Raw genomic sequence first — 22,348 nt, 5'->3', positions numbered from 1 at the left:
GGTAATTTTCGTACAGTGGTGGTCCACCACTTGAAGGAATGTAGAGGAAATACTGTAGTATTGGCTGTCTCAATGTGTGTGTGTATATGCCGGTTCACCATATTTGCGTGTGGACCATGTATGGCACTAAATAAATGTCTCCAGTAAAGCATAATGATTAAGGGGGGCCTTACACAAAGAGCAGCCTAGGGGCCCCTGACCACCTTAATCCGCCTCTGGCGGCGGGGGAGGAATTTTTGAAATGCAGCCGCCTGCTTAGCTGCCTCCTGGAACCTATCGACGACCGAAGCAACGGCGTCGCCGAACAGGCCAGTAGGTGACAGCGGTGTATCCATAAGGAAACTTTTGTCTTTCTCCTTTATGTTACTCAAGTTTAACCAGAAATGCCTCTCAGTAGCCACCAAGGCTGCCATAGAGCGGCCGATTGATTTAGCCGTCTCCTTGGTGGCCATGAGAGACAGGTCTGTGGCCCGACGTAATTCGCAAACTACTTCTGGGCCAATTCCCCCGCACTCATTCATATCACCTTGCAACTCAGCCTGGTATGCCTGCAGCAATGACATGGTGTGTAAACATGTTGCAGCCTGACCAGCCACTGAGTATGCTTTTCCCACTAAAGATGATGTCACTCTAACTGGTTTAGTGGAAAATGTCGGGGCTTTTAGGGAAGATGCTGAATCAGGGGAAAGATAACTAGCTAGTGTATCTTCAACTTTAGGCATCTCCCCATAACCGTGCTCTTTATAGTTCATTATAGAGGAATAGTGTGATGTTTGTGGACTATTCACTCTATATGAGACCGGTTTCTCCCATGATCTCGCCACCTCAGTGTGGAGATCAGGGAAAAACGGCAAGCCCCGACGTTGAGGTTGTGACCAAGATGGCAGAAAACATTTGTCTAGTTTACTTTTTGAACGAGCATCCTGTCTATCTGCTGGCCAATCAATATGTAATCTATCAACTGCTCTGGTCAAAACCTCAATCGGCTCCTCATATGTGCGAGACTGAGGTGGCGAATCCTCAGACTCTCATGCTGACGCTCTCCAGCTCCTCAGAACTTGGGGCGGAAGAAACCACTGCACGGGCTTCCAAACCCAGAGTGAGATCAATAGATCTTTCAGGTAAAGGCAGAGATAAGGCTGGGCCCGTCTCTAGCCTTGATCCATCTGTGATCCCCATGACTGTGATCGCCGCTGTGCCTCGGCAGCAACGGGACCAAAGCCATGGGGAACGCAAGCCTGAGTCTCCTCGCAAAAGAACGGCAGGCGGGATCGGAGCATCCGCAATGGAAGCACCTCACAGTGCTCACAGCCAGCGCCCTCGAGTGCTGACTGTGCATGCTCCTCTCCCAAACATGCAACACACAGAATGTGTGTGTCCCCACCCGTAAGGAAACGCGGGCAAGGGTGCACACACACTCTAAACTGCTGCTTATCCGCCATAGTGTTTTTGTTTAGCTTTATTTTACTGAACTCGAAAAAACACTTGAAAAACCACTGAACAGATATCACACAGAGCGCTACTGAAGACTCTTTGATTTGGGCAGGCTATATAGCTTCCTGGTTCGTGACGTCACACGCTCTGACGTCTCGTCTCATCATTGGGCTGATTTGACATGTGCTTCATGACTTCATTCGATGCAACGGGAGTTCCCTTGAAAGGGAACTTTTTTTTCTGGGACAATATCACCATTGCAACCTGGGATGATGTGACAGCTCATAGATTGCCCATTGTGGGGTTTGAACCTACAACCTTTTCATTACCAGCCCAGATCTTTAACCTATGCCAAACTACCTCACATTGAAAATATGATAGTAATTAACACACTTACTATCATAGCAGGAAGCCATTTCACTCTTGATGGTTTTTTTCATTGATGAATGAATTTCTTTCTTTTTCGCAACAATTTCGTTGTTGAGCAATGCTTTCAGTGTAGTTTCCTTTTAGAAGGAGGGAAAAAAATCAGAAAAGTCTCAGAATTAGTTTTTAATCAAGGTAACTGATTTACTGCATGAACAGTAAATTTGTGATTTCAGGTCATGAGGTATGATCAGGTATGAACCTGTCACAATGTAATGCAGCTTTACAAAGATGATGTTACTGCATTGTCAACTTAATTGGATCAGACCTGGCAACGTGATCTCACAATAATACATTTGTATTTTTACATAAAGTGTAGTTCTAGCACACGTACATTTACTTACATTTTTGCACTCACTGAAACGTACAAAATTGACGCATTGACAGAACGTAAATATTTAACACTAAAACGTATATTTAGCCTACATATGAACAACTTTACAGAAAAATGTGCATTTATGGATATTAAAATCATGGCTTGAATTCTATTGTATTCAATAGTGTTATCAATGACATTATGTTTTTGCATTTATTAAATGCAGTTCACTCATCTATTTAATATGAAATAATAACATTTTGCTCTGTTCGTGATCCAAATTCAGCCCTTTATCTAGCAATCTTCATCTTCATTCTCAGCAGCGACCGTAAACGTTCGGTTACGATGTAACCCTTGTTCTCTGAGTGAAGAGACCGTCTCTCCATTCCATATGTATGGAAATTTGATTCTCCATATTTGGTTACGTGTATACTCTTTAAGACAATCCGGCTGTGCCAGTCACGCCCTAATTAGTGCCCTATAAAACACTCATAGTGGCGTGCATTCATTGCTACCCTTTGATCGGAACATGTCCCAGAGCGGCCTCAAGGTGGAGAGACTTCGTCTGGACTGCCATGGCTTTGTGCATTTTTGATAGCAAACCATCCATTATTCTGCAGTTTTTACTAAGACAACCAGTCTTGCCCAAAACGGACTTGGTGGAAGGTGATATAAAGGCTGACATGTGTTGGTCCAATCTTTTCTGCACCAGACACATTTGCCAGCCTTCTGCTAGTTCCCGACCAATTGTGAGGGGCAGTGAGTGTGCCAAATTGTTTTCTCATAACCTCCTCAAAGTCTGGAAGAAGGGGGACTCTGACTGGCTCAGGCTAGCCTCTGTCTCCTCTTCAAACCTTGAGAGAGGGTTGGACTGATTTTCCAGCATAGGAATGTCTAACGCTATGGCTGCTCTACCAATGATCTCATTCATTCGAGCTGCCATAGTTGTTTCTGCTAGTGCTGAATCCTGCTCCTCATCCCTCTCAACAAAATCATCATCCTCATCTGAGGGGAACAGATTAAGCACATCCACTTCCTCTTCTGCTGCCTCAGAAGGAAAAAGATTTTCCCGTCTGAGAGCCTGCATGAGAAGAGCCCTCACTGGGAGGGTCTCTTCTCATATGTTTTCACTCAACCTTGTTGAGGAGACTGTGGACGTTTAGCCATAAAGAAATGTAGGCCATAAAAAGTCCATGCATTATGAGGGACTGTCCCAGGCATGCAATACATGTATCATGCCCATCCTCAACAGGCAGAGCAACAGCACAAGCTCTACAAATATGACTAGTGCTTGCCATTTTGTCCCTTTTTTTTCCCTCGCAAACAGCGGGGTTCACTTGAATGTCCCGGAAGTGACGGCTGGGCTCGAACTCGGATGCACCACTGAATGCAGTCGCTACCTGCTCCCTGGAAACAATTCGCTGTTAATGTTTACACACTGTATCTAACTGGATTAGCCACTCTGCAGCATACCAGAGACCGATAATTGAATGACAGAAGATCGCTCGGATCTTACTATGCACAGCAAGAACACAAAGCTGCTTCTAGGCCCATTAGCTTACACCACCGCGTGTGATTGTTAAACACATCTTTCGAATGTAGATAAATAAGAAGTTGTTTGACTGCCTTGTTCATCATTTTTATTTTCATATAAAAGCAACAGAACGGAAATTACATACAGTTTATTAGCAACACAGCGTTTTAAGGAATGGTTATGGGTAGGTTTAAGGGTAGGTGTAGGATTAGTGGCTCAAAATATATTTTTTATTCTATATTGTTACTAAAATTGCCATTTTCCTATCTCTGTCCTTTACGTTTTAGTCTTTTTATATTCTGGATAAAATGGATAGGTTTAGGTTTGGGAGTAGGGGTAAGGGATTGTACATTTATCTATAAAATGTTAAAATGGAAATTACAGATATCTTTATTATATGAAAGATTTGGAAATATTTGTTATGTAACGTTCTGTAGCTGTAAAAACTTAAATGCTACGTTTAATGCTGTCAATACGTCCATATTGTATGTTTCAGCATCTTTCCAAACATACAAAGAAGTACATTTTGTGTCTTTGAAAGTTATGTATTAATATCTAACGTACGCATTACAGTTTTTTTCCCAACTGTTTCCACAAAAAATCTGTTCGTGACACACAATTTTTGAAACCCCTCACTCAAAGTGCAAAACTACACACCAAATCTCCAAAACCATAAGCTATTTCTCAGCCTTTGACTCATTTTGCATTAAACACTTTTTTCAAAACGCTACACACAACTAAAACACAAAACTCTAACAGGAAGTGACTTGCTTTCCTTTTCCAAACACAACCAATCAAAATGCTACACTTATTCACCAGGGGTGCTTCTCAATTCTTATTTGTGCATCCTCGTTTCCTTTCCTAGCTTCCTTTCCTCGCATCTTATCTCCACCCCTTCAGAATGCGAGGGAAGGATGCAAGGAAAAAACGCGAGGACGGAGGAATTCAATCAAGTGAAATTATATATCATTGCTCCCTTTAGCGTCTCATCAAAGCGTCTTCAAATTAGGGGTGTCGCAATATACCGGTATTGACGATAACCGTGATATTCAAAGCACGAAATATCGACATCGTGTTAATTTAGTGTGTGGCGATATACCGGTATTGGCGATAACCACAATATTTAAAATGAACAGGACTGGTATGATAACATGACCGGTGTCCCAAGTCCGACTGAGCCATGTTTTTTCCTCCCTCTCTATTACACACTGTTGCAGCCATTAAAATAGTTCAGCTTTGTTTGTAATGTCAAAATTTTGTTTAGTTTCTTTATTAAGTTAATTTAGAAAAAATGTTTGGGGCAATATTTGTTTGGGCGCGTCACGCGCGCAGCCCTGTCCGCGTGTCTTTCAAAGTATACTACACAACGGATGCCCGCGGAGGATCGCGTTCAACACATGCGCAGTAAAAAAGTGTCTATGCTCTACCAGACATCGGAGGGCAGCAATGAGTCCTGTCATCAACGGGACATTCGCTGGGCATGATCGGAGAAGAACTGTAGTACATCCACCATTGCAACATAGTTTGGAAGAAACACTGAAGAATCAAAAATTCTCTCTTTTTTTTCAAGCGTGTTGTTTTTAAACCGGTCTTTGCACACTCTTCTTCCACGGCTGAACACTGTGCTCAATACTGTGTGTATTGCCACCTAGTGGACTCTTCTGTACTGCTGGCGCATGCGCTGTTGCACGCGGACCGTACGCGCGGTCTCAAAATTTGGGCTGCGCGCGGACGGGGTGTGCGGCCGGCCGCGAGCCCTCCGAATGATGGAAATTACGTCATGCGGGCGGTGCACGAACGCGGACGGCCGAAGTATACCCGGGCCTTAAATGTTTACTATCACCACCACAGTAAAAACGCATTTTTGACTAGCTGAGGCAGGCTCGCACACAACGGCGCCTGCAAACGAAACGGGCTACACAATCTAAACTATGAAAATAAAAACATGCAGATTGTCTTACCTTACACCTCTCCGCAAAATGAATATAAATCCAATCTTCAATTTCCACTCTATAAGCTATGCAAATTCAGTTCAACGAAAGCAACAGATAGTAATAGGAGAACGAACCACCTAAGCACTGGTAAGAGCATTTAGTCTCATTAATTTTAATGAAGATGATTGTGTTTTTGAGCATCTGAGCTTTGGGCTACTTTCAGTTTCACTGGCGGCCGTTTGCGTCTTTTCTTGCATTTCTTGTAGTGCCCCCTCAGCACTCGGTGCCCTGCGCGCAGCGCGTGGTGGGAGCGGTGGATCATCTGAGTGATCGGATTTGAATCCGCCTCGAAAGAATTTCGGACCACATTTACTCCTGATCTCTTCACAATATGACAGATATATGATCAGAGAAAATGAATGAAGTGAGCAGGTGTAAAAAGGCCATAACTCTTGCAGCTGCGCTGAAGGAACGCGGCGCTGCTGCTGCTGCCGCGGACTCTAAACACCAGTCAGAGCCAGTCGACGGTCTCATAGTTTCTTTTAATTAATGAATAATGTCTATTCCTGTATTTGCAATCTAGTCATGGCCAATCACATTTATGTTAATATTTATTCATCATCATACTGTTGAACTTGACAGTATTTTTCTCTCTTGTTATTTCATAGGGAGCTTCAAAGACAATTTATCAGTAACAGAGTATTACCCTGTGTTTATCATTATCCAATTATGTTTGTTGGGTAAAAAATAAAACTAAATAAACAAAGTAAAAATTAATTGGTAACACTTTACAATAAGGTTCATTATTTAACATTGGTTACATTAGTTAACATGAACTAAAAATGAACTGCGCTTATTGATCTTTGTTAATGTTCATTTCAACATTTACTAATGCATTATTAAAATCTTGCTAACATTAGTTAAGGCACTGTGAACTAACATAAACAAACCATGAACAGCTCTATATTAACTAACGTTAACAAAGAAGATGAACTACTGCTGAACAGAGGTGTTGTTCATGGTTAGTTCGTTAACTAATGCATTAACTAATGTTAACTAATACAACCTTATTGTAAAGTGTTACCAATTCATTTGATAACTTTTTCCCCCAAGGTTTCTATAGATATCGCGATATATCGATATCGTGAATTTTTTTGGCCACTATAACCGTGGTGTGAAAAATCTAATATCATGACAGCCCTACATCAAATAATGATGACTCTACACCGCTGGATTTAGTTTGCACATCGGGATTCTTGAACATTAGAGATAACGTCTCGGTTAGGTATGTAACCCTCGTTCCCTGAGGAGGGAACAGAGACGTAACGTCAGTGACTGACGAATGGGGGGTTTCGCCTAGAAGCCAATCATCTTCGAGATCTAGAAAACGCCCAATGGCAGTGCCAATGACATGGACATGCGGAATTTGCATGCGTAACTCCGCCCCACCGTGTGGGTATATAAGGAAGTACGCTGGCACATCGCATTATGTTTACCTGCTGAGGAGCCAAGACTGAACTCCCGGACGTTCCAGCGGTACAGCGGACATGGCAGAGGGACGTTACATCTCCATTCCCTCCTCAGGGAACGAGGGTTACATACGTAGCCTAGACGTTCCCTTTCGTTCAGTCACGAGTAACGTCAGTGACTGACGAATGGGGGTCCCAATGTAATCTCGCCACTCGGCTGTCTTCCAGTGCCCTGTGTAAGTGCGAGTACCCTGTCGTAAGACTAGTACGGACAAAGGACTCACACTTATCACAGGAATACCAAGGTACACTGGGAAGCATATTCCAGGTGGAAAATGCACCAAGACGTCTACCCATAGGGAGGACTTAGGAATACACATATGACCCGCTAAGGGCTGCATATGGAGAACTCTGGAGTTCCAGCCGAAGGTGGAATTTTTAACCCCAGGATGGCAAGGGCTTGCCAAGGGAAAGACACCTGCTCACGGAGGCTTACGGTGGAAATACACGTGTGGGGGTCGCCCAGAGGGGAACCATGCACCCGGCCTGACACGAGGGTCTGGGCTCGAGAGAGCAGATTTACTGGTGTCGGCGTGGACAGTGCTGGAGGAGCTCAGGGCTTCCGGGAAGCTCACCTGAGGAATATTTTGCACGTATCCAGTCCGTGGAGTGGAATGGCGAGCAAGCGAAGACACCTGAGCCTAATCCATTACCGGCCATTAGTAGAGGCAAGTACATAGTCAGACACAGGCTCCACTCGGAGATTGTAGAATCTTGCGAATGTGATAAGTGTCGCCCAGCCTGCAGATCTGCAGATGTCTGTCAGCGAAGCGCCATGCGCTAAAGCCCAAGAGGAGGCTACAATCCGGGTGGAGTGAGCCCTAACCCCAAGGGGGCATGGACGCCCCAGCATCTGGAGAGCCAAAACAATATTGTTCACTATCCTCCTTTCAGCTTCCCACCATAACAGACAAAGAGCTGGTCTGAGGTCCTGAAACACTGCGTCCTGTCTACGTAAGTGCGGAGAGCGCATACTGGACAGAGCAGTGCCAAGGCTGGGTCTGCCTCCTCCAAAGGCAGCGCTTGCAGGTTCACCACCTGGTCTTTGAACGGAGTGGTGGGAACCTTGGGCACATATCCAGGCCGGGGTCTCAGGATCACGTGAGAATTGCCCGGCCCAAACTCAAGGCATGCTTCATCAACCGAAAATGCCTGCAGGTCCCCTACCTTCTTGATGGAGGCCAAAGCGATCAGGAGCGCTGTCTTCATTGACAGGAACTGCCATGGCTCAAAGGGAGCCCACTGCAGAGCATCTAAAACTACTGTGAGGTCCCAAGAGGGCACAAGGGGAGAGCGAGGAGGATTTAGTCTCCTGGCTACCCTCAGGAACCTGATGACCAGGTCGTGCTGAACTACCTGTTTGTTCACCACAAGGTTGTGGTAGGTTGATATAGAGGCCACATAAACCTTGAGGGTGGAAGGAGACAGCCTTTGTCCCACCCCTTCTTGGAGAAACGAGAGCACGGACCCGATCTGGCATTTCCAGGGGGCTTCTTGGCGAGAAGAACACCAGGTGACGAAGAGGTTCCACTTCAACGCATAGGCGTGTCGTGTAGACTCTGCCCTAGCAGAAGTGATGGTAGCCACCACCGGAGGTGGTAGGGTACTCAAACCTGCCGCGTCCCATCCAGGAGCCACATGTGGAGGTTCCAAAGAGCGGGACGCGGGTGCCAGAGGGTGCCCGGTCTCTGAGAAAGGAGGTCCTTCCTCAGAGGAATCAGCCAGGGAGGGCCTGTCACAAAGAGTACAAGTTCTGAGAACCAGGTCCGGCCGTGCCAGTACGGGGCGACCAAAATGACCTGCTCCTTGTTCTCCCTGATCTTGCACAGAACCCGTGCGAGAAGGCTCACTCGGGGGAACGCATACTTGCGTAGGCCCTGCGGCCAGCTGTGCACCAGTGCATCCATGCCGAGCGTGCCCTCGGTCAGGGAATAAAACAGGCGGCAGTGGGAAGAGTCGTGGGAGGCAAACAGATCTACCTGTGCGTCACCAAACTGTTTCCAAATCAGCTGGACCGTGTGGGGATGGAGTCTCCACTCACCAGGAAGTGACTGAACCCGTGAGAGCTCGTCGGCTGCATGGTTCAGGTCTCCCGGGGGGTTATGGACAGCATGAAGGGACCTCAGATGCTTCTGACTCCATAGGACGAGATGGCGGGCGAGTTGAGACATACGACGTGAGCGCAGACCACCCTGGTGGTTGATGTACGCTACAGTGGCCGTGTTGTCTGACCGGACTAATACATGTTGACCTTTGAGCAACCCTCGGAAGCGGTGCAGGGCAGACCGTACTGCCAGCAACTTAAGGCAATTGACATGCAGGAGGCGCTGGGGTCCTGTCCAGGCATCCAAGCAGCATTACCGCGGCTGCAGATGCCATATGCCCCAGGAGCCTCTGAAATAACTTCAGTGGAACCGCACTCTTGCTCTCGATTTGACGGAGGCAAGTCAGCAGTGACTGCGCGCGCTCCCTGGCAAGCTGCGCACGCATGGCGACCGAGTCGTAATCCATACCAAGAAAAGAGATCCTAGTGCTCAGTGCTGGAGCACTAGGTCTCTGTGTTCGCACACCTGCTCTCGAGAGTGACTCAGTATCAGCCAGTCGTCAAGGTCGTTCAGGATGCGAACCCCATGCTGCCTGAGTGGCGCAAGGGCTGCCTCAACAATCTTCGTGAAGACGCGAGGGGACAGAGCTAGCCCGAATGGGAGGACCGCATACTGATATGCCCGCCCCTCGAAAGCAAACCGTAGGAATGGTCTGTGTCGAGGTAGGATGGAGACATGGAAGTAGTCGTCTTTCAGGGCGATCGCTGCAAACCAATCAGCTGGACGAACGTATTCAAAAAGGCGTTTCGCTGTCAACATCCTGAACGGAAGCCTGTGAAGGGATTGGTTCAGGACGTGCAGATCCAGGATTGGTCGTAACCCACTGATTTTCTTGGGTACAATGAAGTAGGGACTGTAGAAGTTGGACTTCATTTCAGCTGGAGGGAAAGGCTCGATCGCACCCTTCGCCAGTTGAGTGGCAACCTCCGCACGCATGACAGGGGCATTGTGCCCCACCATGGTGTAACGGACTCCCCGTAAACAGGGAGGAGCCTGCACAAACTGAATCGCGTAGCCGAGCCTGATGGTCATCGCGACCCAGCGGGACAATCCCGGAAGCTGTAGCCAGGCTCCCAGGAACTGCACCAGCGGGGTCATTCGGACCACAGACGTACCCCGGGTGGGGTAGTGAGGCAGCGTGACTGGCCCAGACATGGGAGGCGTAGCATCCCGGTGTGGGGGCACAGTCAGCAGCTGCGTCCTGACAGAGGAGACGAGGGACTGCGGGGCTGGAGCGGACTGGGGCCTTCCTGCGGCGTCCTCCACGGCGTGGTCCAGGTGAAGGCTGCTGCTGGGGCGGCGCGGGAGGGGCGGGAGCCGCGGGAGGGTGCCCTCGGCATCGAGCAGACTGAGGCAACTGTGCCGGCGAATCTACAGTCAGCTACAGGCTTTGGAGGGGTGCTTAGGGTCGCCACACCATGTTGAAGAGCTCTGCAGACACAGTTGCATCGCAACAGAGCGTTCAACCGGGGGAACCCCAGTGTACCATTTGGTCGAGGGCGGAGAAGGCGGATTAGGCCGCCAACCGGTCACAGGAAGACAACGGGGACTTCCAGGACCTCCTCATGCACTTCCAGGAAGAAAGGTATTGGGGGCGTGGCCTGACGGGTGTCAGAACGCGGCGCTCCCAAAAACCAATCGTCCAGCCGCGAGCACTCAGGTCGGGGCGGAGGGTTCCACTCCAACCCTAGACTCACAGCTGCCCGGGAAAGCATGACTGTCAACTCCGGGTCCGACTCGGGCAATGCTGGCACACCTGAAGGCAGCAGCACAGCCGAATCATCATCCTCGAAGGACTCCAGCCCACCTTGAGATGCGGCGATCGACATCTCTTCGTCCTCTGCTGCACCAAACGAAACAGTCGGGACAGCATGAGCCAGCCCCGATGTTCCAGCCTGAGTGCAAGGCGGGAGCAGGGCGCTAGACGGGGGTGTGGCCCGAGGCATGAGCGCCGGGGCTTTGTTCCACACCGTCACCCTGGCTACCAGCTGCAGATTGGGGTGTGGCAGAGGGGATTCTCGCTCCGGGTCGGGCCGCAGTGGGAACATGACTCATCCACAAGTGAGTGTGCTGAAAGCCCAAGCACGTCAGGCAGTGATTGTGCCCATCAGAGGGTGGCAGAGACCGACCGCACCCAGAAGCTCACTGCTCTTGGCTCCTCAGCAGGTAAACATAATGCGGTGTTGCCAGCATACTTCCTTATATACCCATGCGGTGGGGTGGAGTTACACATGCAAATTCCGCATGCCCATGGCATTGGCACTGCCATTGGGTGTTTTCTAGATCTCAAAGATGATAGGCTTCTAGGCGTCAGTCACTGATATTACTCGGAGTGACCAAACGAAAGGGAACTCTTTATATTGTAATAGTTTCAACTCCTACAAAATACCACATTTGTCCATATTTTATTTAATATTACCAGTTATTAATAACAACTAATTATTCCCAGTTATTAACTGCTTTTTATTTGTTGTTTATAGTATTACAGTTTGTTTGTTTCATTTTCTTGTGCTTTGATATAATTCTGCAACTGTCAGTTGTTGTTATTTGACATACATTTGTGTCTTGTACATGTAAACATAATAATAATAATGAATAAACTGTGGCAAGATGTGATGGGGAGGAGAATTTATATGTGTGTCACGTTTAGTCGATAAAACACTTACGCAAAGGATACACCCGTGTATCCTCGCTCATGACTTCTCAGGAAGCCTCCTCACTCCTCGATCCTAGCCTCCTCACAGTGCAATTAGAGAATTGAGATGTCCTACAAGATGGCTGAGCTCGGTCGGTTTCCGGGTCATAGGATGGAGGACGGAGGAGCGAGGAAATGAAGGAAATTGAGAAGCACCCAATGTCACACACACACACACTCCTCACATGTGCAAACACTAATTGCTTAACTGATCACTAACCAACCACTGCTTTACTGTAGTATAGGCCTATAAATAGGTCAATGGTCAGATTTTCCTGTTTTGAACACTGGATGCTAACAACGGACAGAGAGCAAGAGGAGTAGGAGGGAGAGGCAGGGGACAACAACGAGGACAAATTCAAAGACGAAGAGTTGGAAGAGGAGGAGTTGGAGGAAGAGGGCAAAGAAGAGAAGGAATGAGAGCCATCTCTGATTTTTTTCCAGAATGGCTATACAGCTGAATAAAATTATGCTGCATTATTTTCCTGTTTAACACTGTAAAGCTGCTTTGAAACAATCTACATTGTTAAAAGCGCTATATAAATAAAGTTGACTTGACTTGACATGAGATTAGAGGTGTTATAGTGAATGCGGTGTTACATTTTGAAGGAGATGTGAGGCATTTTGTGTGTGCAGTTTTGGGAATTGTGTGTAGAGTTTTGAAAAAAGGAGACATAGTTTTGAAAACATGTGTAAGCAGTTGCTAAAAACTGTAATAATGAGAGCAGGCTGAACCTCAACCTGATCTATTATTTCTAATCAATTCAAATGTGGAGAGACGGAGGTTATTTGGGGGTTCATGTCATTTCAACCCTGAATGACTTTCTTCCTTCAGTGGAATATAAAAATATATTTTAAAGAATGTTGGTGACCAAACAGTTTATAGCAACAGCAATAACAGTTATGTATGTAAAAAAACGAAACAAAAAAAAACAATCTAAATATTCGCCTTTTTTGGTCCACAGAAGAAAGCCACTGTTTTGAGCGAGCTTGCGACCACCGCTGTCTTGGAATAATATGAGGTAAATGATAACAGAATTTGTATTTTTGGGTGAACTATCCTTTTAAAAGAACAGTAGCAAAAACAGCCTACAAGGAACAAGGATTCACATTGGCTTTACTATTAAAATTAAATTTAATATTAAATTAAATGGGTCAGATTAAGTCCCCTGAGTGCCCACAAGAAGACAGCTGAACTCACCTCATTTTTGATAAAGTTCTGAATGTAACATGTGTAAGATCCAGGGCAATCAGAGTCATTCAGGATGATACTGAACTTGTCAATCTGTTCCTGCAGTGACTTCCCTGTTTTTCCAACCACACTGAAGCCAAGAAAAAACAAAGTAGAGATTTTTTTTTTGTAAACTTTTTTAAAGTATTCTTCTCTTCTTTGAGACATAATGAGATAAAATAATTACACAGGAATCCTGTATGTGAAACTTTTTTGAAATATACAAGCAAGCATTTTAAATGGTATATGCTGCGTTATATTTAATATTTTAGTGAATAAAAGTTAATATCACACAGCACTGTCATGCTGTTCAGGATCTGATATCATTATGCTGTTAGCGATCAGACTGTAAAGCACTGTGATACCTAAAATGAACCAGCCCCACAATTGTGTGACTGTGTGAAACAATGAGAACTAAACTGCCATTCTTCCTAGGGTTAGGGTTTTTCACATTACTTGTGTCAACATTGGCCAGTGCATTGATCTTTTTGAATTAATGCGTCAGCTAAACTAAATTTCAAATAGTTTTAGCAACTTGTTTCATTCCTGAATAAATCAGCATTTTTGCATGGATAGGTTGAATTAATGGTTGCTTGTACCTGCATTGAATTCACAGAAAACCCCCACCAGACTGACAGTCTGTGTAGAATAATGCGCTAACAGAGACAACTAGAGTTGTCATATCAGGACACTTTGAACATCACTTGAACTAACTGTTATATAAATATCTGTAACTGATGCTGATGCCCTAAACATTGACTATTGTAAAGTGTTTTCATCATATTTGTATATAACTAAACAAAGGAAGACAATATAATGATAAAACAGAACTTACGGAAAAATCCAATTGAACTCTTCATCAATGGATTCAAGCAGGGGGTTTACCAATGTCTGGTTCAGATCTAGGACTGTATTCATTTTTCGTGGCGTAAAGCAACCCTGATTCTTGCACAAAGCTTGAAGGGTTTTATGGAATCCTCTTCTATCTTTTTTCTGATTGACAATAAAATAAATACCAATGGGAATTAAAAGGGCATGAAAATCATGATATTTATTTATTTTTAGTATTTTTTACAGTAAGCTATTTAAAGGCATACTTTCAACACAAAAATGCAGGGTCACAAAATACAGGTCGTATTGTTAAAACATTTCAAAATGCACCTGCAGACTATTTTTCCAGTCATGAATTTTGTCATTGAGGAATTCTTAAAAATAAGGTGCAAAAATCTCGTCTCGTTCCCATGAACCCGTCACACCCCTACTGATTACCATTATTCTAAAGTGTTAACTTTATTAATAATACATTAATGCCAAAAAGTTATTTCTTGTGACCAGACCCATGGTTATATCATCCTCAACTGTACATTGTCTGTGTATTTAAACTTGGAGCTGTCAAAAGTAAAATACATCATCTGGTGGACCTTTGCTGAGAACTTCTCAGTCCAGGTAACACAAAAAAAGAGTAAATATTGTTCAGTATATACTACTGACATTGTAACAATGCAAAGCAGGTTGAAAGTTGGCCAAGATACACATTAAATCACACTTACAGGTAATATCATTGCCTCTGTCTTAACAACACATAATTGCACTGATTCGGCCACTCCCTTTGAGAGACACTGCTCCAGATCATTATAAATGGTCTCAAAACCATTGTCCAGTTCATTTAGTGCTTTCATTAGGTTATCCTCAAATGTTTTACGAATGCTGACTTTGGTTTCAGCCTAAAACACATTCATACAACAGCAGTGAATTACATAATAGACACTGGCAGCATTCTGAAAACATCTGCATATAAAATGACAAATTTAGCTGCATACCGTTTTCTTGTCTTTATCCAGTTGGACACTTTGGATCAAGGACACAACTCCCTTTGCTTCATTGACATAATCATTGGTCAGTTCTCTGTTAATGTTCTTGTTAAGAGTCCTCAGATCATCCTGCAGATTTGGGATTTCTAGAAACGTATTTTGTCAGTGCTTGGTCTTGCTTGTAAAATACTTAAACTTCATTTAAAATATGCAAATAATTACAAAACAGACTTTTCTTTATGTATGTATTTGTTTTTTTGCCCTTATAAAGGAGGGTTTACCTGTTTCGATAGGTTCCAGTTTTAAACTGCTGTCAATGAATGCACTGGAGCTTACAGTAAATTCTTGAAGAAAAACATTGTTGAATCTTTTCTAAAAAAAAAAAAAAAATTTAAAAGACGATTCATTAAATAAAGAACAAAATCATGCATAATCGGAATTTACCAAAAATGATGAGAACAATATAGAAAATACCTTGATTTCAGAATTTTCAAATTTTTCTTTCAACCTTTTCTTGGCATGTTCATTTCTATGAAGTATGCACACTTTTTTCTGATCCTGAAAAATTGTAATTTAAAAAAACGTGTGAATATAAGAGGTCTAATATAGGTCAAATGTGATATCAGTTTCGATGGCTGAGTAATAAAGCTTAATGTTATTAACTGTAGAAGTAAAAACAGCATCAATTTCAACAATGCGAGTAAGCTCAGATAATATTTTGAGGGTTTTTTTATAGAATAACTACGGAGCCCCCCTAGTCCCACTTTTTCAAAAAAAATTATTATAACTATCTTGTGGCCTCAAGATAGTAACTCGTGGCCTCAAGATACTATCTCGTGGCCTCAAGATAGTAACTCGTGGCCTCAAGATACTATCTCGTGGCCTCAAGATAGTAACTCGTGGCCTCAAGATAGTAACTCGTGGCCTCAAGATAGTATCTCGTGGCCTCAAGATACTATCTCGTGGCCTCAAGATAGTAACTCGTGGCCTCAAGATAGTATCTCGTGGCCTCAAGATAGTAACTCGTGGCCTCAAGATAGTATCTCGTGGCCTCAAGATAGTATCTCGTGGCCTCAAGATAGTAACTCGTGGCCTCAAGATAGTATCTCGTGGCCTCAAGATAGTAACTCGTGGCCTCAAGATACTATCTCGTGGCCTCAAGATAGTAACTCGTGGCCTCAAGATAGTAACTCGTGGCCTCAAGATAGTAACTCGTGGCCTCAAGATAGTAACTCGTGGCCTCAAGATACTATCTCGTGGCCTCAAGATAGTAACTCGTGGCCTCAAGATAGTAACTCGTGGCCTCAAGATAGTATCTCGTGGCCTCAAGATAGTAACTCGTGGCCTCAAGATAGTAACTCGTGGCCTCAAGATACTATCTCGTGGCCTCAAGATAGTATCTCGTGGCCTCAAGATAGTAACTCGTGGCCTCAAGATACTATCTCGTGGCCTCAAGATAGTAACTTGTGGCCTCAAGATACTATCTCGTGGCCTCAAGATAGTAACTTGTGGCCTCAAGATAGTATCTCGTGGCCTCAAGATAGTATCTCGTGGCCTCAAGATAGTAACTCGTGGCCTCAAGATAGTAACTCGTGGCCTCAAGATACTATCTTGTGGCCTCAAGATAGTAACTCGTGGCCTCAAGATAGTATCTCGTGGCCTCAAGATAGTATCTCGTGGCCTCAAGATAGTATCTTGTGGCCTCAAGATAGTATCTTGTGGCCTCAAGATAGTATCTCGTGGCCTCAAGATAGTAACTTGTGGCCTCAAGATAGTAAAGTGTCTGACACATGGACCCTTTGTTATTAAACTGGACCCTGTAGTGCAATACTTCCCATTCTGTGCAATATTCTCTGTTTTAATATTCAGTGTGCAATATAGTTTGCTGCAGTTCTGCTTCTATTTATTTCCTAGTACTGTTCATCACAATTATGTTAATACAGTAATGTAAATCTTGTAGGCTGCTTATCCATAGTTCTTTATAATTCTTCTTCATATTTTATAGCCTATATTTATACTTTTTACATATATATACTTGTTTATTTACTAACTTCTATTAATATTCCGTTAAATGTCTTTATATGCACATCAACTGTGACACAAGAATTGTTCCCCGGGTTATCAATAGTATCAATAAAGATCAATAAAGTATTTTTGATTATGATCTTAAGTTAACCTATATTGGAGTGTGCAGACTGGTTCATTAATTATTGAAGTGTTTCACATTGTGGTAGTTTTGAATGTAAGAAAAGCATGTGTCCGTGTAGCCTACGAAAAAACGCCAGCAGAGGGCGTTCTAGGCTTAGGTCACGCTACCTCCTTTACTAAATCGAAATTATGACTTTAAAAGTCATAATTTCGATTGAGTAAATCATAATTTAGATTTGTGTCATAATTATGACTTTTAAAGTCATAATTTCGATTTAGTAAAGGAGGTAGCGTGACCTAAGCCTAGAACGCCCTCTGCTGGCGTTTTTTCGTAGGCTACACGGACACATGCTTTTCTTACATTCAAAACTACCACAATATGAAACACTTCAATAATTAATGAACCAGTCTGCACACTCCAATATAGGTTAACTTAAAATCATAATCAAAAATACTTTATTGATCTTTATTGATACTATTGATAACCCGGGGAACAATTCTTGTGTCACAGTTGATGTGCACATAAAGACATTTAACGGAATATTAATAGAAGTTAGTAAATAAACAAGTATATATATGTAAAAAGTATAAATATAGGCTATAAAATATGAAGAAGAATTATAAAGAACTATGGATAAGCAGCCTACAAGATTTACATTACTGTATTAACATAATCGTGATGAACAGTACTAGGAAATAAATAGAAGCAGAACTGCAGCAAACTATATTGCACACTGAATATTAAAACAGAGAATATTGCACAGAATGGGAAGTATTGCACTACAGGGTCCAGTTTAATAACAAAGGGTCCATGTGTCAGACACTTTACTATCTTGAGGCCACAAGTTACTATCTTGAGGCCACGAGATACTATCTTGAGGGCACAAGATACTATCTTGAGGGCACAAGATACTATCTTGAGGCCACGAGTTACTATCTTGAGGCCACGAGTTACTATCTTGAGGCCACGAGTTACTATCTTGAGGCCACGAGTTACTATCTTGAGGCCACGAGTTACTATCTTGAGGCCACGAGTTACTATCTTGAGGCCACGAGTTACTATCTTGAGGCCACGAGTTACTATCTTGAGGCCACGAGATACTATCTTGAGGCCACGAGATACTATCTTGAGGCCACGAGTTACTATCTTGAGGCCACGAGTTACTATCTTGAGGCCACAAGATAGTATCTTGAGGCCACGAGTTACTATCTTGAGGCCACGAGATACTATCTTGAGGCCACGAGATACTATCTTGAGGCCACGAGATAGTATCTTGAGGCCACGAGTTACTATCTTGAGGCCACGAGTTACTATCTTGAGGCCACGAGTTACTATCTTGAGGCCACGAGTTACTATCTTGAGGCCACGAGTTACTATCTTGAGGCCACGAGTTACTATCTTGAGGCCACGAGTTACTATCTTGAGGCCACGAGTTACTATCTTGAGGCCACGAGTTACTATCTTGAGGCCACGAGATACTATCTTGAGGCCACGAGATACTATCTTGAGGCCACGAGTTACTATCTTGAGGCCACGAGTTACTATCTTGAGGCCACGAGTTACTATCTTGAGGCCACGAGATACTATCTTGAGGCCACGAGATACTATCTTGAGGCCACGAGTTACTATCTTGAGGCCACGAGATACTATCTTGAGGCCACGAGATAGTATCTTGAGGCCACGAGTTACTATCTTGAGGCCACGAGATACTATCTTGAGGCCACGAGATACTATCTTGAGGCCACGAGATAGTATCTTGAGGCCACGAGTTACTATCTTGAGGCCACAAGATACTATCTTGAGGCCACGAGTTAGTATCTTGAGGCCACGAGTTAGTATCTTGAGGCCACGAGTTAGTATCTTGAGGCCACGAGTTACTATTTTGAGGCCACGAGTTACTATCTTGAGGCCACAAGATACTATCTTGAGGCCACGAGATAGTATCTTGAGGCCACGAGTTACTATCTTGAGGCCACAAGATAGTTATAATAATTTTTTTTGAAAAAGTGGGACTAGGGGGGCTCCGTAAATAACAAATGTACATTTAAAAAATTAACTAAAGTTCCCTTTCAGTTCGGCGTTATGTCAGAACGTCACAGACGTTATGGTGAATCGCATGTGAGCCAAATCACTTTCGAGTATAAACTAAATGAGCCAATGCACATTGGTTTTCAGAGCATCCTGTTGAGAGGTCTTCTTAAACGAGTACTGTTATACAGCTGAGAGGTTCGGGGAGGGTGTTCCCCAAGAGTGCAACAATTTCCCTGTTGTATTACCACGGCCAGTTCCCTGTGTGCTTCAGCAATGCAATACGAGAGCGTAGGCTATATCCCTAAAAGAGTAAATGGGTGTGACACTGCGTCTTTTTCAAGATGTCATTCCACGCGTTTTCATGCGTTTATGGATGTAGACAGGCCCGGTTACAGAATCATATCACTGAGGGTGCTTCTGAAATTCCTGACGGTGCTCTAGTAAAGTGCAGAAAGGCTAAGCAACGGCTCCACCATAGCAGTGAACAGTGAGAAATTTATGATTTTTTACAAGTCATCACTTTTACCAATAATTAGAATTTCAAAAATATTTTGCTACAAATGTTTGTCTATTAATCTATTAGTCTGCCTTTACATTGCTTTAATGCTTTACTAGTATTTTAACATGTCACCTTCCTGAGAACCAGAAAAAAAGGTTTCGTGTATTTAGATTTTTAGGTCATTACATCGTTTGGAGCATAAAAAACAAACAGATAGAATTATTATTATTATTATTATTATTATTATTATTATTATTATTATTATTATTATTATACTATGTTATATAATATATGATCTGCTCTGTAGAGGACACCAGAACCCATTTATTGAGAAAATTTAAAAACATGAATAGACATAAAACATGATTTTTTTTTTATGCTTCACAATCCATTTTTCAAACACAATCCATTTTTAATGCTTCAAGCTTTTTTATTCAGACTTTGTATAAAGATGACTCTCAATGTTATGAAAGATATAACAGAATAATTTGATGTACCATTTTACTTAATGCAGTATGTATCTAATTTGCATATTATTGTGTTTTGGGACAACATGTAACGAATATCTCACATTTCATAAGAATATCCAGACTTAAAACTGTATGTTGTCAGAGAAGTTCGATTAAAAAAAATCATCTACAGAGGCAAAACCTCTATTTCTGTGGCATGTTCCAAGGGATCCCCATAACGTTTCTGACGTTCCTACTTAACGTCAAACATGTCCGACTGAAAGGAAATGTCTCAGTTAAATATGTAACCATTGCTCCCTGAAGGAGGGAACAGAGACGTTACATCCCGTCGCCACAGTTGATGTACCGCCGCTGTATGACCGGGTCACTAGTTCGGCTCCTCAGCGCAAAACAAAGGTGCGTGCGTTTGCTTCCTTATTTATACCCTTGCTGCGAGTTGGGGCACAAGATACAAATCTTGCATGCCAATGTGCATTGGCTCGTTTAGTTTACACTCTAAGGTAGTGTTGGGCTCACATGCAATTCCATCTCCATTCCCTCCTTCAGGGAACGAGGATTTTCTTAAAGACCCCCTGTGGTGAAAGTCAAGTTTTTAATGTTATTTATATTTATAGATGCTTTAAGAAAAACCATGTGCAAATTCATCACGCTGTAATAATTAATGTAAATTATTTTAAACCATTAAAGCGTGACAAGTCCGTGCGGGTGCGTCTCAATCAGCTCCCTAGTTCAGAAGTCAGGGCACTGATCAGGGAGTCAGCCACATTGATGTACAGGTTTACTGATTCACAACCTAGGAAGGGAGAGGCTGATGGAGATGCACCCTAACAGACACACACACACACACACAAGAAGCATAGAAAGATCCGCGCCAGTCTCGTGCACACAAACAGCGCTAAATAGAGTTCTCTTTTGCGCTTGAACAAACAATAACACACAGAATTTTGCCAAAATGTCAGTTTTGTCGAAGTTTAAATGAGAAAAATAAAGTCTTAAATGAACTTGTGAGAAAAATTAGATGCACGTGACAGCGAGTCAGATCCGCGTCATGTTTGGCAGCGGCAGATCTTAAAGTCACAGCAGCCACTAAATATGTCTGTCATTAATGATAATAAAAGAACAAAGGTAGCTTTAATGGTTGTAGCTTTAATGATGATTAATCTATTATTAATTTATTATTTATGCAGTTAAGAAAGGTATTTGATAAGTTTATAACATTTCTGTATATGTCTAACAGGTAGGAAGGTCATGGGTAAATATGACATTTATTAAGATTATTTTAAGTTCACTTAAATTAAGTTATTTTTAAGCCTAATAAATGTTGAAATTGGTTGCTTTCAATTATGCTGTAATATTGAATGTCTATCATTAAAATAAAAAAATAAAAAAAACATTTTCATAGGGACATCAGCAGCAGTATTAGTATCAGTGACACTGGGCTTCATTAATAAAAATATGTCATTACAACAAATATTTAAAATATACTGTCTTTAAGTTGTTTTTACATTCATTTGGAGAGTAACTGTGAAATATATAAATATTAAAAACTCCAATGTTTTTAATCACGATTAATTACAGGAAAAGTGTGCGATAAATTAGTTTAAATTAGTTTTTTAATCATTTTTTTTAATTAATCGATTGACAGCACAAATGTTTATATAATATTTTTACATTTCTTATTTTTATAATACACCTTAATATATCAATAAATGGAATGTCAATTACCACATAACAATGAAAATAATATCAATTATAATTTTAAATACACATTTTTGCCCCTTATATTTAACTTCAAAAGATTATATTAAAATATACCAATAATTATGTAAAACTTGTGCACTATATATAACAAATTTTCCTTTTCTTCTTAATAAATTATTACATTAATTAAATTCCATTTATAATTAAGCTCTCAAGTATAAGTGCAACCTGCATAATTACTCAGGAATAGCAGAAAGGGAAACTTCTACCTTAATGCAGTTCTTATCAATGGGAGCACAGAACAGAAGGAAAAATGTATGCTATACAGTTAAATATTCCAAACCTTGTCTTTTGAGTTGTGGTCTATAGTAAGCCGTTCAGATCTAAAAAGACAGATTACAAAGTCACAAAGTGTTGTTTTGAAATTCTGAAAGATGTACAATATTACCATGAAAGCGATGTATGTAATGTTTTTTGCAAATG

General features: G+C 42.6%; 1 protein-coding gene across 2 annotated transcripts in view; it reads right to left on the bottom strand.

The window, feature by feature from the left end:
* Positions 1-22,348, bottom strand: part of LOC307134463 (nuclear GTPase SLIP-GC-like) — a 46,103-nt gene that overhangs the window by 7,838 nt on the left and 15,917 nt on the right. For both annotated transcript variants that reach the window (XM_079830231.1, XM_079830232.1), the window contains 8 exons: positions 22,209-22,248; positions 15,490-15,573; positions 15,297-15,387; positions 15,025-15,161; positions 14,755-14,928; positions 14,040-14,197; positions 13,175-13,295; positions 1,832-1,940 (listed from right to left, as the gene is read on the bottom strand). In XM_079830231.1, coding sequence (XP_079686357.1) covers positions 1,832-1,940; positions 13,175-13,295; positions 14,040-14,197; positions 14,755-14,928; positions 15,025-15,161; positions 15,297-15,387; positions 15,490-15,573; positions 22,209-22,248 — 914 coding nt within the window. The remainder of the gene's footprint in view (positions 1-1,831; positions 1,941-13,174; positions 13,296-14,039; positions 14,198-14,754; positions 14,929-15,024; positions 15,162-15,296; positions 15,388-15,489; positions 15,574-22,208; positions 22,249-22,348) is intronic.

Source organism: Gobio gobio (assembly GCF_949357685.1).
Source record: "Gobio gobio genome assembly, chromosome: 11".
Taxonomy (NCBI): Eukaryota; Metazoa; Chordata; class Actinopteri; order Cypriniformes; family Gobionidae; genus Gobio; species Gobio gobio.
This window is presented reverse-complemented; position numbering and strand designations above follow the sequence as displayed.